We start from the raw sequence: 19,180 nt of genomic DNA, 5'->3' as shown, positions 1-19,180 counted from the left end.
GTGACAAGATAGCACAGTAATTCATGACTCATAACAGAATCACATCATCTCCATAGCACGGGAGATGACACAGGGACACTGAAATAAATCGACAAGTTTACTACGGCTCGACTGAAAGACCGGATCTGACAGCAGGCAGCCAAAACAGGAGGAATGTTTTACAAGAAGTCAAAATTTAGATTTATCTAAACAACCACGTTCAAGAAACCAACAGCAATTTGTCACGGTGATGTGGCTGCTGCACCACAGTGGTGATGCTAACATGCACGGAGTGACCTGGATGTGGGCCATCGAGCCGTTAAGGTCTTATTTGAGTTAAGTGGTTTACACAAGCCTTGATACCCTGAAACTGGGTCTCCTCGTCGCCAGAATACTCATGGAAAACTGTAGCGTCCTCCCCACAGTCCACCAGCAACAAGAGGTAGAGTCAAGTCTATGGTTTAGTTCATATGACCTAAAACGCTTCATAATCAAACATTTGTTATCAACATTTGTTATTATGCACGAAACACAAATTACAGCTGAGGCTAATAAAAGACAAACTGAAATATTTATCTGATGAAAATGTCATGGCAATTCATCCCATATGTATTTCAATTTACAAATATTTACATCTATATATACAAAAAATATGATGTGATGATATATTTGATATGATGAATATGTGATATTTCCGTGCAGACCAATGTGGTGCAACCAGTAACCAACACACTGATATTGCCATTTAGAGACACACCTCTAGCTTGGATAATTCTAATACAAATGTAAAAAAGTATAAAAACTACCTTATCCATAAAAAAATCTCTAAAATAGAGGGTGAAAACTAAGTTTCTCTTAGTTCTTAAACTGAACCTTATTCTTTGCAAAGCTAAATAATGATAAACCAAAACCATATTACTCGAGTAACTGGGCTCTGACAGATTACACAGCACTGTGGAGCATACTGACACACCTGTTAAAAATACAGCAGCACAAAGGGACAATAAAGGCACTCAAAGGGCAGTTTCATTAATATTTCTAGCTACATTTATGATCCATGTTCAACAACTTCAAGTTCAGCGGCGCACCAGGCAATACCCCAGTGGTAGGTCATGCTTTACTTCCAACTGCATTTTGTCTAAACTGTGCTTTGGAGTCTTAAAATTGGTCTCAGTTCTTTTCAGCCTATTCGTTTGAAAACCAAAGTAAATGGCCGACATGAATGGCGCTTATCCCACAAGTCAGAGGAAGCTGAGGCATTGTCTGTCACCTGGCCTCTCTTATCTTCTGGCCAACACAATGTCTGACTCACTGCAGCTCTGAAAACTCCACATTTGAAGCTTGAGGAAAGCGCTTTGGACGAGACATACACAGCAGCGTATTTCCTCACAATCAAAGCTTTACAAAGGGAGAAAAGGAGAGCGCAGACGCTTGAGAGTTATCCTCATGAATATCTGTCTTTTTTTTTATCCTCCTGTCAACAGCTTGTCTGATTCTTATAAAATCCATCCTTCACTCATGCGTTTGTCTTTTATTGAATTGACTGGAGATATCTTTTCCACTCATTGACCTTGAGAAACAAACTTCAGTTTTCAACTGTTGGAAAATTCAAATAGTGAAGCACTCAACTACAGGCAAATCTTGATTGGTTTAACTTGAAGGACAAATAAATGGAAAATCTGTGACAAAAAAGACCAAAATGGAAAATCTCATCTAAATCTTTCTCTAAAACACTCTCTGCGAAGCTCAGCAGCCCCAAAGATGCTGGTGTCGAGAAGCCAAGCTAGACTAGTTTATTTTCTCCCTGCCATTTTTATCTCTCTGTTCACATGCTGTTCATTGTCCATTTATCCGCGGTGAGGGCTTCTCCTTGGCAGGAACGATCACTTTCAACAACAGGCCCTGCGAATCAGAGCGACGTGTCACATCATTCCAGTGACAACTAACGACTACCAATGTATCCGGGCAGAATGCCAGTGCGCTGGGCTAGGAACAGCCGGGGGGGTGGAGGAGACGATGGAGGTGGGGGCCTGCACGCTCCAAGGAGAGGGAGGTTTAGCTCATATGTGGCAGCATTAAAACCTCCCATCACATCCCTTCAGTCAACAAAGTTCCTTACATATCATCTGCCGAGCGATTCAATCAATCTGCTTTGAGAGGCTGACTCTGATACTGCATGTCTGGTGGCCGGCGGAGACAGGAGTCAGAGTCTAATAACCGGGCTGAGAGAGGGGGGGGCTCGGAGACATGGCGACATGGGGGTCATCGGATTCATCCAACAGCCAAGCCCTCTTTCCCTCTCTTTCCCATCTACTCATTTGAATTCCCAAAGTCAGCGGGGTCGCCAAAACTTTACTTTCCATATATTTTTTGGCACTAAGATTGAGGGGAAAAAACACACTATCCCCATAAATAAACACTAATTGGTGGCTAATTTTCTTAGTTCTTGCCTGGTTGATTCATTGCCTCTGGGCTAGCATGAATTATTCATCCAAGTGGCAAAACAGCTTTATGTAGGAACCTACAAGGCACCACACCACATTCATTATGCTATCACGCCGAGTAATTCAAGGCACTGACTGCTGGTATTAGAATAATATGCATATTGGGTATTCTTTTTTTTCCCGGGGCATTGGCAGGCATTAATAGCGCTTCTGTTGGCAGCTACTGAGAGGGTTGCAACACCCCTCATGGCTGACAGAACCCTCTTGTTTTGACAGAGGATTGAGCGTGGGGGGGAACGAGTGTTTCAGCTCTGCCCTCGTGGAGAGAGGATTAAGCAGCGTGGTCGTGCTGCTGGGAGTCGCTAGGCTATGTTATCATGTCAATCCTCCCTCCCGTGGTACCGCAGATCTGCGCTGCACCCGTGACTCCAAAAAGAAGCACCTGGCCTGGCCACGGGGAGCTCATCAGGCTCACGAGGCTCTCCCTCGGGAGCAAGACTGCATCGCACCTTTCCGCAGTATCCAAAGTGTGGCTGACTGCAGAAGAAGGACAACTCAAAGGCGAATATATACTGCGAGGCCACAGGTTTCTGTGTGTGATTGGGAATAAGCTCTGCCGTGCTTTTTCTGTACACAAGTTCACGGCGACAGCAGCAGAGCAGGGGCAATGAGTCGGACGAGAGATGGTAAAACAGAAATGTCAGTTCGGAGCAGGGTGAGACTGTTAAATGGCAGCAGGCGCCTGGCTGAGGGATCCGTCTTCCCAAGTGTTCCCTGTCTCCGCAGATCTGTCTCCGCGCCGGAGATACCTTGCCTCCGGTGGCCCACGCCATGTCCTCAGGCTATGGCAACATTAGCGTGAGGAGAACACACAGGGAACCGGGGTGGGCCACAGCTGCTTGCCTCTGCCATGTTGATATCACAGGCAGGACTAGGAGCTTCATAGTAAGAATGATGTCAGGTTAAAATACATCTAGAAGTGGAGCAAATTTAGGTAGAAAAGTTAACTTGGTAAGTTTGTTTTTCCACATGTTGTTGGGACACGATTCACACTGAAATATAGACATTGTAATGTCTTTGAAACAATAGAGCCTTGGCTTCAAGAAAGATTTCACTTTTCGACCTGATTTTGATTGTCTTTCCAGCTAAGTTTTCCCATATCCAAATCCGATGTCTAAGAATAGAGGTTGTCGTAAACAAAGAATAAATATATTTAATATAGAAATACATTAACTTGACCTGCATTCACCACATCGATGCTACGGGGCTATAATTCACCTAAAGCCATAAGCAAAATGGCGCAATTCTTAGTTTGACATTTTACCAGCACTAATTCTATAATTCTACTTTTCGTCCACTGGTCTTAAAATCAACAAACCACTTCCACTATCTTATCAACCAAAGTTGTTTTTTGAAAAGGTGAAAAGACCACAGACATTATTAGTGTACAGTTCTCTCCCTCAGTGACAGCAGAATGCAGTGAGTACAACATAAAACAGGCTTATTGCAGCCTGTTTGCCACGCCTGGTATCATTTAAGAGATCTCAGTCAATTTGCCATTGTTTTGTTGGCACCGAAATTCACTTGTTTGTTCCAGACCTCACAACAACAAAATGTGATCTGTCTAATAGAGCATGCATGTTTGTATTTCAAGTGTTTTCCTCATTATACAGAGCATCAGAGGGTGTGCTGGCAGATATTATGGGGCATCAACATCATGCATGCCCACCGAGGGGGAATTCAGCCCGTCTCTGGACATAAAGTGGGAGCCTTTTTACATGACATTAATTTCAAGAAATTAGACAACCCAGGGCTTGGTCGGGGGATTGACTCTGCCTTGCAACAAATGGGCAGTCTCAGTCTTATCAATCTGTTATATAGTTGTAACTACATCCTGTAATTGGGAGACCACTTTTACCAAAAGGAGTATTTTTGATTCAAGAATACAGATGAGGAAGGACAATAACTTTTTTCTGGAAAATCATGCCTGGAGGACAGCTGCTGTTGACTCTCTCCTATGAGAGTGATAGTGTAGATATATTAAATATGTTAAGCAAATCTCTGCATATTCCCAAGTAAATTAAAAAGATGTTTAAAAACGTATTAACGGGCAAAGGATAATATCCCTCCTGGAATTAGGGATTGACAGAATTGGAGCAAGTCGGGCGAAACATTAATTAAGCGCAGGGGTTGGAATCTTCCACCACTGCAGCCAGCGGATTGTCTGGCATCCAGTTCAACTTCATCGCAAGAGGCCTGGATGCAGGCCTGATGCACACATCTAAAATGTCAATGCATGTCGTCCCGATGATTGCATATTGCGCACATTTTAAGAAACATCAGGGTGCAAGACCAAACTATTCAGACAACTCAATCTTTATTCTCGGAGGGCAAATCTTACAAGCCATGACAGAAAGTCACACACTGGCAGAGTGAAACGGTAATGAAACATTGTGATGGAATCTGGATAAGAGTGATATAATAAATCCAGAGGCAGAAACCAAAGGTGAATCTTCAGAGTAAATGTCAGCTCCTCCCACATGAGGATAAGCCTCTATTCCTCGCTGCTGTCTCTGCTCTGTAATGTGTGTGCTTGTGTATTAGTATGAGATAAGGTGCGCAAATCCGAGGGCGTCCTATTTAATTTCTGAAAATAGAACCTTTTTACAAGTGTGGAAGATGAACTCCCACCTCACCAAGCTACTTACGACGATTAGAATGAAATTTCAAAAATTGTCTTCTACCACAATTCTAGATAATCGACAAATGAGCACAGAAAACAATGTGACCCCCTTTGCTGACCCTCTTTGTGGCAGGGAAATTGTCTCTAATGACATGCTGTAGCACCGACACATTAAAACGGATTTCTCTTGCAGCCTTGTCAATTGACATCTTCTGCCATATTCTCCACATGCCATAAATATGGTACCCACTGTATCAATGTGAGTGTAGCAAAAATCCATTTTTGCCCAAAGCAATAATCTTGCATCACTCACTCTAAATCATAGTCTAGTACCTTGATGTAATATGACAAATACACATGATTTTGAATGGAATTTGGAGGAGGAAATAACCTAATTTATATAGAAAGGAGTTGAGTGTGTTCCTCGATGAATGCACTGCTGGAGTTGCAGCAGTACACTTGGGCATATAAAACCACGTAATTATCTTGGAGAAAATGAATGTGCGTGAATGCATTTACAAAAATTAATATGACTAATCCTAATCTATCTTTTTTTTAGTCAGGTGCTCCTGGAAAAGCTGGACAATCTCTGGGGGATTTCTTCAATTAAAAATGTGACACTAAAGCTCAGACCTGGTTATTATAAATCGCACCCCACCTTCGTTTCATCTTAGAGCCAAAATCGCAGCTTTTTCTGTTGTCACTGCCGAAGAAGGAGCTAATTACAACTCATACATAATCTTTTATGTAAATGTGTTTTGCCTTCTTTGATCTCCCCATGTTTTCGAGGACAGACAGATCACAGACTTGGGCTAGATCTGTCACAGAGGGAAAGAAGTGAAGTAGAAGGAAATCTGATTTGTTTTGGTGTTTGTCAGCCCATGAGCACAGAGGATGTTTGATCAGGTCATTACATGTACGGGTCTAAAACAACATGGTCAAACACCCTGCTCTTTCATCACGATCTTATGGGACATGTGAGCTTAGCCTCAGATGTGAACCAGTGAAGATAGAGGATAGACACAGATTTGAACACCTTTTAGTCTCTGGATTAATCTTTCTTAAGCTGGAAACCAATCGCTTCTTTACACAGTTCTTTAACTTAATGAAACGCTGGCTATATGTTAGAGCAAGTCATTTTTCATAATGAACTTTTAAATGGCTTGTATAATTCTTAATTTCAATGATAGATAATGATTGGTGCAAGAAATAAATGGGGCGAGTATAGGGGCCATCAGTATCTGTGTGAGACCAGCTGAGCAACACAACTCATACTGTACCTCATTTGCTATTACTCAAACATAACATTGGAGTAGCCCCCTGTGGTCCTTTCTAAAGCATCAACACAGATGGGGGCATGACAAATAGAGGCCGGATGTATGTCCCCCTCCCCTACCCCCTACCAACACTGAAAGGTCAGCTCTGACACCCCAGAAGGAGCCCTCAAGCTCTGGTGGACATGTGGAAGCCAAACTGGCTTTCTATGAGGCCGGAGGTTCAGGCAGCCAGCCCAGAGCAAGGCAGGAAGAACTACCGACAACCTCGGGCACTACCATCCAGTCCAAGCTCAAAGGGTTGGTTAACCCAAATTACACACGACTCATACTAACCCGCTAGCCCATAGTGATGTCTAAGTATGCAGACGTGTACGTGGGGTTTTGTCATTAAATATCCATGTGATATTTATGCAGCGTTCATGTAACTCTTGATAGATTGGCAGAACACCATTTCCACAGATTCTATTTATTTCTTTGGTAGTCATTTTTCTAACTAGCACTAGCCACTATACATTATTGGCCATATGAAACTAAATATGGCTGTAGAGGTAAAACTCCTCATTGTATTAAATTGAGTACGGGTGCATATTGTTTGATTTGAGAAAGTGTGATTTTTTTTTCTTCCAAATGTAGTCTCCCTTTACAGCCTATTGGCTTTTGTTAAAAGCACAACTCACCTATGTTCCCTATATACATGTGGAGCCATGATAAAAACCAAGCACGAAGAATAAAAGAGGACATGTTTCATCCTTGCCAAATCTAGCTCTTTGAAAGTAAGAGCAAAAGAGAAAGACTTGCCATGGTATGATGAAAAGGAGAAGATGGAAAAGGAAAACTCTGCTGAGTAGAAAATACTGTTACCAGGGGCTATCGACCAGCGGGGAATTTTGCATTTGCAGGATTTTGATGAGAAGAGTGTAGGTGTTCCCTCCTTCTGTGTACTACAAATGAACATGACGGGCTTAATTGAGTGGTGTGAGGGCCACACCCGCCGTCTTCTCCTTTCGTCTGGCCAGTCTGGTTACTGCCTCTCTCATTCCCTCACACTACGGTGTCACCAATTAGCCGGGGCCCAGATTACATTAAGGCATCGCTACTGCCGCCTGCCGCCTTCTGTCACATCCCTGATAATAAGCCTGAGATGGGGTCCGCTATCCGACACACAGGGAGGAGGGAGGAAACCACAGTGCACAGACAAAGGATTCCAACACTGGCTATGTGCGACAACACACATCGAAATGCACACTTGTGGACAGTCAAGACACACACACACACAATAAACACAGGCTACGTGTTTATGTGCACAAACGCCTCCACACTCGCACGGACGCAGCTGATCTGTCAATGCTTGAGCGTCTTTTGTTCAGATAATTATAGAAATGAAGGCTGAATGATGAAATGTAGAATGATAGGAAGAGGGGGGGAAAACAGGAAGAACATTCAGCATGGATCTCAAACCAAAGTCAAGGCAGCGCTGCGATTGTTACGCACCAACCAATGACTTTTTGTTTTGTAGCGCTGGAAGGTGGAGCTTAGAAGAACTGCAGACCATTGGAAACCGTCACTAGTGCGACATTCTGCACAAACCCGCCGTTTCTAACTAGTCGAGCTACCTTCAATGGCGACTGCATTTTTTATTCACCTAATGCCTGCAAAACTTTGCCTTTAAATTCACGAAGTGCAGACGTTTGGTTGCTGATGAAGTATTGGATTAGCGATGTTGTCCCGCCTCCACTGAATGGGTACTGTCTGCAGTGGAAAACGAAATAGCGAAAAGGACCCACCGAAAGAGAGTTGAGCCAATTCAAGCTGAACCATTCAGTGGAAATCAGGCATATGTTTTGGTCGGGATATCGCTTGAAAATGTTCAACACTAGGGCAAAAAAAATACTGGATACAAACATGGGGTACAATTTACATAAATAATTCCACAAGGTGCCTTTGTAGCTGTTCTCATCCTTTACACATGAACCTCCACTGGATGGCTAATGTGGTGACATACACACAAAAAGGTTTCGATGCCCAGCCCTATCTATGTTCACACTTTTCTCAGTATTTTTGAGTCCAGCCACACCACAGCCTAGTGTACACTGAGTTGTGTCCTCGGTTTCCTTTTCTTTCATCCCAGCACAGCATTCTAGCCACGGCAATGCTATTCTGACAGTTTGGAGAAAGCACAGCTGGGGTGATGCCGGGGTGAGGTTTTCCTCAGGGAAAGTAACCTGGTGGATTGAAGGGGAGAGATTTTCAGACACACAGGTGCTGTTGAATATTAGTATCACGGCGAGAAGTCTGGGCTCATGTGAGTGAATTATTCATCCTCTGAACCCAGCCCGTGTGCCTCTGCCTCACGAAGCCACTGCAATCTTGATCAGCACTGTTTGATGCTGCCGCGACTTCCCAGGGACTAAGTAAGGCTGTGGAGCAACACTGGCCTGTCCGAGGGGGGCATGGGGGTATCAAATTCACAGATATGAACACTTCATTCTGCTCACGTTCATACGGTTTGCTTACGAGAAGCTATATGCAGCGACATCCAGTCCACGGATGTCCTTCTCAAGTAAAGTGAAGTACTACATTATTACTACATTAATTAAATTATTTAATTAAAACATTATTTAATTTAAGTCACAAGGCTGACATGGACATGAGTAGGATGAATATAAAATCTGGCACTGAAATTATTCTTTTTTGGCTTCAACAAATGTGTTGCACAAAAAAAGATAACAGTGCCTGCTATCAAAGGGGACACACGGAATTTGCTAAATTACTCGTAATATAGACCTAAGTTGCAAAATCAATTTGATTATTTAATTGCTGTTCAAAGGTAAACTTTTTTACTGTGCAGAGAATGAGAAAATCTGAAAGAAAATTTCAAGACCTCACATTCGTTGGCTCTCGTCAATTTTACCCTCAAACTGGCCAATCAAAGCGTAGCATCGTCCAGCTGTGATTGAGGTTCCGACAACTCTCATGCAATCGTTTCTGATTTTCTTTATTTTCAGGCTGGTGGTTTTGTAGATTTAGAGTTAGTTACAGTTAAACATTGTATAATATTGCTACTCGGAGAGGTTGGAAGGAGGTATACGTTTTTCTAAAATGTTAAGTCCCTTCTCTCTTGACGGGTTAGCTTGACGAAGAAGCAGTAGGGGGCGGGGCTTAGCCAAGGGTCAATTTGTAGGACAAACAAAGTAAATTGAAATAGAAGTACAGTCACAAATGCCATGATAAGCAATATAAATGTAAGTAACGTTACACAAAGAAATATATAGGTCTAGTAGTTGAAGGCTCCATTGTTTGTCTTACATTATTTTTCTTTTGTTGAATGTTAGCATCATGGTAACCAACATCTAGTAATTCTAACCACTTCGACAATTTAAAAGAAGATAAATGGCACATTACAGCAGGCAACACAACCACAAGCAAAATAGACAAAAGAAACATTTGGGTAAACAAACCTATGTAGTGACAAAACAGGAAACCTGAAAAAAATACATGATTCTGGTGTGAATACAATTTGTTCTTGTCCCTGCCTCATTTTATAAATGTCTCTACAGCCTTCCTTCAGCTGGGATCCTATTATGAATAATGCCCCATTTAGAGATCTGGGGACAGCAATAGGGAAATTCTCTGTTAGCCCTGGGACTTGCTCAAAGACTTAGTAGGACAGGGAAAAGATATGTTTGCATTCTAGTCAAACCATCGCTTCAGCAGTGGGTAATGATATTCATACACATTACAGAAAGATATTCACATAGTGTTCGGAGCGTTTCAGTTGTACTTCTTCAGGCTATAGGGGACAGAAAGACAACTGGACAAACTGCTTTAAAAGTAGTAATCAAATAAAGTAAGATTTCCCTTTAATAGTTTCTAAGAAATATAAAAACAAGTTAATTATGTTGTTACTGGTTTCTATGGAATGCTATTTGCCATGATACAGTAAGCGACACTGTGGCACGGCTGATGATAACGTTGGTAAAAAAAACAACTAATGCTAGAGGCTTTCCACATTAATTACTCGTTTGCCCTGATACCAATAAGTCTCTGAGACATCACATCCAACTGAATTTATTCTCCCGGCCGCCAGCGAATTATCATTATAATCAACTTGTCAGACTTTCACCGGTTTGTTTATTCGGATGTGCATTATTCCAAAAACATGCGTTTTCAACTTTGTTTCCGTTTGCGATGCGCAGATGCAGCCGCACTTCTAATGACTCCTGTTTCCCTGTAATTTCTTTGGCGTGACAAACTCTGATTACAGGGTGGGAGTCGAGCTTTAAGCCAAGCATCTTCCTTTCTAGTTATTGTTTTGTGTTTGCTCTGTCTTTAATACGGGCCCTGCAGCTGTGTGTCTCAATAGTTGTTTCGATGAAGTAGTGTTTAACACCAAAGTGATTTAGTACAACGATTCCCTGCACTACAGCCCCTGGCTACTGATTTCCAATGCATTTTTTGCTCAGATATGCTAATATGCAAATTAAACAAGGATTGTGTTAAAAACTGAGCCGAAATCGGTGGAGCCAGGTCCAGCAGTTAGATGTCCCCAGAAGACTAATGCACTTGTCTGGTGAGTAAACAGACAGGGACAAGCACAAGTGAGAATATAATTGGTTGTGATAAGAAGTGTGCCACATGGTTGAAAACTAAAATGGTGATTGGCATTAAAAGGAAAACACCTCTCCGTCATCAGATAATTCCGTTCCCTCCAGATAAGGGGCACAAAGGGGCATTCACGTTATCAACAATCGTTTTCTGCAACATCGTTCCCACCGTCTTATTGGCCCTCTTTCCCTCCATTTCTGAAGGCATGCCCACCCCCTTCTGGCCCGACAGCTCCGGAGTGACCACCCCGCACAGTGTGGAGCGTACAGTAATGGCATTAAACCTCCCCGTGGGGAATCAGTCACGCGGCGGTTTGAGCTCAGGGCCAATACAAAAGAGACCCTTTTGAAACGGAGCCAAGCCCAGCCTGAGGAGGTCAGAGGGCTGTTTACAGAACAACAGTCTCTTATCGGCCGTGAGCTTCCCCGAGGAGTCTCCACCGCAAACAGATAACAGCCTCCAAATAGGCGCCGGAGTGTGACCGATCGGAGCATAATCAGGTGCATTCTGGTACAAGAAGTGGAGGACAAGGGTGGATAATGGTGTACTAGGTTGTTAGTGGTGAGATCATACGCGAGAGGGATACGGCTTCAGTAAAAACATACAGTCGATAAATTAAATGTTGCTTCACTCTGCCTTCTTCTCAAATGACCATGAAAATGTATATGATAGTGAATGTTGGTTTCTTCTCGTCCTCATAACCATTATTCAACAGGACCACTGAGGCCTGATTCATCCTCAGGGATGGCTTTATTATTGAACAGTTAAATGGTCAATAGGTTCAGCCAAGGCAGCTTTTAGCACAAGGGCAAATAGACAGTGTAAAAGCCAATGCAAATAACTGGCACTCAAACAAGGCCTAATGCATTAATGACTGCATGACGTGTGCTAATGTGACGGCTACAGATTCAGACTGACAGTAATGGAGAATGTTGCCCCTGGTTATACTCATAAAGCCCGAATGGGGAGAGGAGGAGAAGGGATGTACACCTGCCTTCTGCCTGAGCCTTGACAGAAGCCTAATAAATAACAGGAGACAAGGTGAAACAGCAGGAGCAGCCCCCACCTCCTCCTCTCACTGCAAATACCTGCACTACAGCGCCAGTTGTGAGAGGAGCAGCCGTCTATGTGGACAGCTTTTTGGCATGAAACAGAATCTCCTCCAAGTTAGCAAAGTGCATCTGTCCCGTGAAGGAGGCAACTTGAGTTATTCATGAAATTATACCAAAAAACTGTGCACCTTTTAGCTACGTGACCCTGGCGTCAAAGTGGTGGAAGGAGTTTTATTTGACAAGACTTGAAATTAAAGCTTCATGCACCAGGACAAGGCTGTACGCTCACCTAGACCACATATCAAAGTGTGCTGTATCAGAATCAATTTCAGACTACTTACTAACCCCTTGGCTATAGGCGACAATGCTGAATAAAAACTAGCTGATTGAACAGCAGCTTTTGAAGATAAGTGAGGTATGAGCCGGGGTCAGGATCAATTCAATCTGAGTGTAAAACCATCGGTCATTGCCAATCATTGGTCTCTGATATAGATTTCATTATAAGGATAGCAGGAGCTTTTCAAGTTAAAAAAACAAACATACTTTTTAAATATTCTGAATAAAAGTGAGCTGCCATCCCCAGATGGCATGCAGATTTAAGGCCCAACAATCAATAGAGCAGAAACGCTGTAATGATTTAAAACTGCTTCTCCTTCTCCTCCCTCGTTCCCTCCTCCTCCTCGTCACCATTAATAACAATTGAGACCCTTGGAGCCTTGATTTGTGATATTTTCCTTGGTGCCCGGACTACACCTACACAATGCAGACTTTGGTAAACATGATCTGCTGCATAGTAAGTTGTTCTTTTTCTACCGAGGGTTGTTGTTTTTTTGGGGGGTTTTAGACATAGTGATGAGATCACAGAATTGTTCAAGCATGCCTTACACACACACACACACACACAGACACACGCACACATGCGCACACACATGCACACACACAAACACACAAACACACAAACACACACAAACACACACAAACACTTCCTCTCTCTTAGAAACACTCCCCTCTCTGTCTCTCACTCTCTCTTCATTAGGCAGCCCCTGCACTGGCCTGTGTGTGATTCATTAGCTTTTATCCTCTTCATTTGAAGAAGGAGCTGTGTATAATTAGAGCTTCTCTGTTTGTCCAGCATCCTTCACACAGTCACATCTCTAGGCCAATTATCATTCCATTGCAGAGCTCCCGGATAACATATCCACATCAGCCGCCTCGAGAACCAACTTTAAACTATTACTCCCTCTCAAGAATGTAAATAAAATCACTTGCAAATCAACAGCTAATGATTGAATGTGGAGTGGCACTCAAGGGATATGAAGATGATGAACCATATTGGTAAGACATTGTGTTCGCAGATTTGAAGTGCCTGCGATAGGCCAACACTTAACTTAATTCCCATACTTACAGTGCAGTCTTTGAGTGTTTTGGACAGTCACATGTTTGTGTCGTTGTGTTGGCTCTGTACTCATGCACTTTACATGCAAAGGTTATTGTTTTATTTCAAAGTGCTTTCAGTTTTAATTTAATCTCCAAGCCTTAAATTGAGCTTTACATTTTGGTGAACAGTTGCTATTTTAGACCAAGCCCTGCCCCCCCCCCCCCCCCCCAATCTTAGGACAGCGCAGCAGGGCGATGATCTCATGACGTAGAGTGAAAGCTCGCCAAGAGGTTTTCATGGTCAACAGTGTCATGTTGTTTACAGGCCAGGTCATCTGACTGCGTCTAAATGATCACGTGTTCGACTAGCTGGAGTCAGCTGATGCTCGGGGGTCATTGCTCAGAGAGGATTCAACACCAAATATCAAAAGGCAGATGGCGTGTTGGGGCGTGGTCTCAGAGTGAAAGAATCTAACCAGAACAAAAAGTGCCATTTATCGGCAAGTTTACATGCTGTTTAATGTGCTGCAGCCGAGCATCGAATTAGCTAATTAACAGCCAAATGCTTTCCGTGCCCTAAAACGGGGTCTAAAAGGGCTGCACTGTGCAGTGTTCATCTCATGAAGATGTTACCCCTCCACATTAAAGCTGCGTGTTAGGACAAACCCGTCGTCAATCCCATGTATTTAAGTACAGAGACAAAGAGGCAAATAGACTGCACTTTCCGTGACCTTCTTAAGCCAACCCATAATGCCCCCTTTATTCACTTTTAGTTTTTCACAGAAGTTAAAAACTATTTATGAAGCAAAAAACGTTCACAATGTGACTTAAATGAGAAAAATACATCACCTGTTTCCCATGTGAATAGAGTTGTGTAACAGACCGGCTTATGTACCATTTAAAGTGTCACAAACTGGGTCTATAATACACGTTTGAGGAGGACAGCTTCTGTCCTGATTTAATCTCTACATTAGTTATGTTACCTGCCGCCTAAATTAATGGGAAAGTTCACCCTCGGTTGCTCGCTATGCATCATCAGTGTGTGACGTTAACGGTGTCTCTGTAGTTATTTTGTGATGAAATGCCGTTTGCTTTTTTCGACTTTTCCTCAACCTCCCTTATCTCCTCCTTCACTTACTGATTTCCTACATTTCCAAGAATGCCTCGTGGCAACTTCCAGAGAACAGATGCTGACTTCTCCCATTGAGACAAAGCTGAATAATGCGTCAAGCTGTGTGCCCTTTGCTAAAAATGCAACATGTTTTCTTATTCTGTTATAATAAATCTAATGAGGATAGCAAATCATTAGATATCTTATAAGATGGATTAAACAAAATGTTTGTGAAGGACCTGTTTCTGATAAGCGCTGATGATGCTTCTTATAGCAGATTACTTTAAGATAAGATAAGATATTACTTTATTCATTGCCAGGGGGAAATTTCTTGAAGCAGCAGCAAACATGTTTACATATATACAATGCATTAAAATAAAATATTATATATATATATATATATATATATATATATATATATATATATATATATATATATATATTATATTTAAGAATTTATATTTTATTATTATAATTATTATTTTGCAATGTGGATGGTCTGGGAATATATTGATTTAATATCATGTTGCATGAAATAAATGTTTAACACCATAAAACCAAATGCAACTTACAGCTGTTTTGTTTTGTGTTATTGGGCGTTTGTTATTGACTGTAAAACTAAGATGCACATTTATTGACAGGCCATACAATGTGACATATGGTACTGAAGTCCTGTACCAAGACCCAATAACTTGTTATGTATGGATAACACTCCTGGCAGTCTACTTCAAACGAGTTGTCTCAACTCAATATTTTCAAGTTCCTAAAGTTTAGTTTTTAAAATGCCCCACCCCCCCCCCCCTGTCGACCAGCTGTGATCAGCCCTGCTGACAAACTCAGCAGACCCTTTTTGAGGAACTCACACATGTACCCGCAGTGTTTGAACAGCTTCAGTAAATCCATGTTTCCACCGCATTCATTATCCTCATAATAAAAGTGTCTGAAAAAGCAAAGTTACAGAAGACTGTAGACACCTCACTTTCTGTTTGTACTATCATCAATCACATTCACCACAGAGCTTTTTTTCCCCTCCTCCAACATTGGTTGAAGCCATCGAGAAATAAATACATTTAAAAAAAGAAAAAAACCATGTGCATATTTAATTTCATTCTCCACTGGCTCACACAAAGGAAACTGCCACCCTTCAGGACACCTTTCGGAAAAGTCTCTATTAAATCTGAGTCAGCTAGGAGAAGAGAAAGGAGAAAAAAGAAACATTGCATGAGTGAAAAACTATCTAAATTATTGCCAGACTTCAAATGAAGTGCCGTTTATCTTCCCAAGCAGCCAATGTATTGTTTTACTCCTTAGTCACAGCTCCGATGACAATCAGGATCGGTCAACCAGGACGCCATCGGCAGCAGTCACTCCGCAATGACAAACTACAGCTCTACACACCAAGCGTGGGCATTATTCTCAACACACGGCTCACCCCTATCAGAAAACAAGGCAGGTTTTATGGCGGCTGGAAAAGGTGGTAAACATAACAAAGCGCACAGCTCCATGGAATTTAATGTGCTCGGGCAAAAGACAGAGTATAGATATCAAAGGCCAGACCTTCTAGAAAGAAAAAAAAACTGTCCTCACAGAAGCACTGGCCATCCACAACAAGTGATTTATAGTGATGCAGTTTTTTTTGTTTTTTTTTGCTTTCTCTCTGAACCTGGAGCATCCAGTGGGCATTGTCAATGCAACAGGGGGGAGCAGTTCATCTCTACCATGCCACTGGGAGCAGACATGCAGGTGCATAAACAAGCTCACAAAGGAGGGAGATGAAACTGATACAGAGTGATCCTGATTGTGGAGTTTTTTATGTGGAAATTAAAAGACCTCCAAAGGATTGTTTCTCTGTGATCAAATTGAGGCTGCGCTGTCACAAGGCACCGATACGGCACACTGAAGTAGACTGGGACTCTGGTTACCTCTGTGATCTAATTATCACATGAGCTGTTATCACATACTCTCCATAACAAATGACTTGAGCCGCATGCACAGGCTCACATTTAGCCTCTCTGTCCACGTGTGGCTAATCCATCACCTCGCCACAGAGAGCAACACACATCCAATTGATTTTCTCCTGGTTTACATATTTACACACACACTCATGCAATTAGGAGCACATTTATCGATGGTTTGGGCCCCACTAGGAGCCCTACACTGCAGCCCACTCCAATAAATCTCCCAGTCCTGAGGCTGCCAGCGAGAAAGACTGATGAACCTCACACAGACATGGACAGGGAATACTTTGGGCTGCAAGGCAGGAGAGTTCTCAGTCACTAAAATTGACCCCCGGTGATCTCACTACTTGATTAAAACAGTTAATTTATGATGAAATCATTTAATGCATCTCCTGTAGGTCTCTCTTATATATGCCCCCTGTGAAAAAGTCACATATATGAAATTGAGCAGCTGGAAGAAAGTGGGGACATGTAAACAAAACAAAAATTAAATTGTTCTAGTTTGTTTTGTTTAATCAGACGAGAAAGCAAATTTTGTGCAAATGCACTTTCTTTCCAAAGTGCATCTGCATTCTGATTCGGTGTGTCCGACTCGTGGTCCTCCGCTCAGAGCAGCTTGACTTCATCATATGGGTTTGATATTATATGTGTGCCATGCTGCCCCCAGCAGGCTCCGCGAAAAATGCATCAGTTATCTGTTGAATCCCACGGCATCCAGCTATAACTGAAGCCACACAGAACAGAGCAGCTTCACCTCACACACACACACACACACACACACACACACACACCGCTCCCTCCAGAGTCTAAGCAGGATAGAAACACAAACAAAACAAAACACATTATGATATGGGGCCACATTTGATAACATTTCTAAATGCAACTCTAATTGTATTGGCAGTATATGGATCACCCTCAGACTGGACATTCATTGTCTCTATATTGATTGGCATGAATATAGGCTAATGGACCATTTTCCACATAGATAATGCCATTGTGGAGATAACAGAATGACCCCTTAAGGGGCTAAATTAGACTCTGAATATTGAGTCCTCCTGGGCAATCTACAGCCATTACACTGAAAGTGAAAGTCTGCTCTATTATTTAAGTAATTTTAATAAGTCATATGACTGTATCATACTAATTAACCTTTTCTTTCTCCACAACGCTTTGAATAGACATGCAGCAAATGAAGTGAATCTTGCATGATGTCGAGTAGGAGTGTTGTGTTTGTAACTACAGGATATAGGGGAGGCCAGCATCAGCAATCAGACAATGAAACAACAAATCCATCAAATATTGCAGAGAAACTCTGAGAAATGAGACAAAACAAACACTTTTCAGAGACAACCAAAAGCATGCAAGGGAAACAGTCAAATATAGACTTTTTACCAGTTAATTAAAATAGCTATACAAAAAAAGAAAGTGCATGACATTAACCACATTCATTGCATGCACCTATAGTACAAAATAAATTACAAAAATAGCGAAATCAAAGAAATAAAAAATATGTGTCATATATAAACTACAGGGAAGGTGTATGACATATTGCATTTTATATGATATATAAAGAAGTAGCATTGTGTTTGGACTGAAAAACACTAGGATGAAGAAACAAAATAAAACTGCCCACCAAATATAATTCATATTCTAAGGCTCGAGCTCCACGACAAAGTGACTGCAATGTCAACATGGTCACTGGGACATGATGGATTAAGTTCCCTCGGAGTTGACGGTGAAACAATGACGGTTTAAGTCTCGTTTGGCTAATCGCTCCCCGCATACGACCAGCAGCACACGCGCAGCGACGCGTCCCTTGAGGCTAATCACACCAGACAGCATCTTATCAAGACAAAGTTAAGCAAACATCAAACTCCTTCAACTTGTTTTCGTGTAAATAACGGCATTGCCAGAAGCGCAGCCCCGGAGCCGCTCCGGTGCCAGTCACGCACCTGCTCGTTACGCACAGCGGCACAAAAAGGTGAGAGTAACCTGCTCCGGGTGAGAGGAACGGCGTTGTGACGGCAAACTGGCACAAACGTGAGCAACATTAACGTCGTACGCTCATTGTGTCTCCAGAATGCCACCCTCGAGTCACTTGCGTTACTTTCCCGATGGCACACATGCTGGCAATTTACACCACACACAGTAGACAAGGCTAATTAAAACCACAAACATTCAACGACGCAAATTCAAACGCACAAATCATAAGTAATAATATATATATATATTTTTTTTTTTAAACCTCACAATTGCGAGTGAATTATCAGACGAAATAGAGGGCAAACTGACTTTAAGTGCCTTTGCCCTCCACTTCGCCTCGCGGATGAAGCGTAAAACAGGACTGCGCATATGTTCTGGACGTGTAAACATGTGCAGGTAATCCTCCTTACCTTTAAAAACTTCCCCTCGTACCGACAACAGCAGGGTAATTGCAGCAAACAAGCAATTGACAACTTTATCCATGTCGACAGCGCCTTCGCAGCGTTAACCCCCAGCCGCGGGGTTAACTGGCAACTCTTCTTTCTTTATTGCAACTTGAATCCTCCACCTCTACTTCTAGGGCTGTGAAATCTAAAGTGCCTTCGGCCTGCCCTCCGTCCCTGGCGTGCTGTCGGGGTTTGAGAGGACACTGTCGCCGACACGGCTGCTCCTTGCCGGCTTGCTCCACACTTGGAGGAGGAATGTGTGAGT

The 19,180-nt window shown here is 42.4% G+C and overlaps 1 protein-coding gene across 1 annotated transcript in view; it reads right to left on the bottom strand.

The window, feature by feature from the left end:
- LOC117746248 (receptor-type tyrosine-protein phosphatase mu-like) overlaps nucleotides 1–18,952 on the bottom strand; it is a 136,173-nt gene extending 117,221 nt beyond the window's left edge. Inside the window, 1 exon segment of the mRNA XM_034555273.1 lies at nucleotides 18,880–18,952. Within this exon segment, the coding sequence (XP_034411164.1) occupies nucleotides 18,880–18,952 (73 nt within the window).
- Nucleotides 18,953–19,180: the final 228 nt, after the last annotated feature.

Source organism: Cyclopterus lumpus, chromosome 17 (assembly GCF_009769545.1).
Source record: "Cyclopterus lumpus isolate fCycLum1 chromosome 17, fCycLum1.pri, whole genome shotgun sequence".
NCBI classification, from domain to species: Eukaryota; Metazoa; Chordata; class Actinopteri; order Perciformes; family Cyclopteridae; genus Cyclopterus; species Cyclopterus lumpus.
Note: the sequence above shows the minus strand (reverse complement) of the source record. Positions and strands in the feature narration are given on the sequence as shown.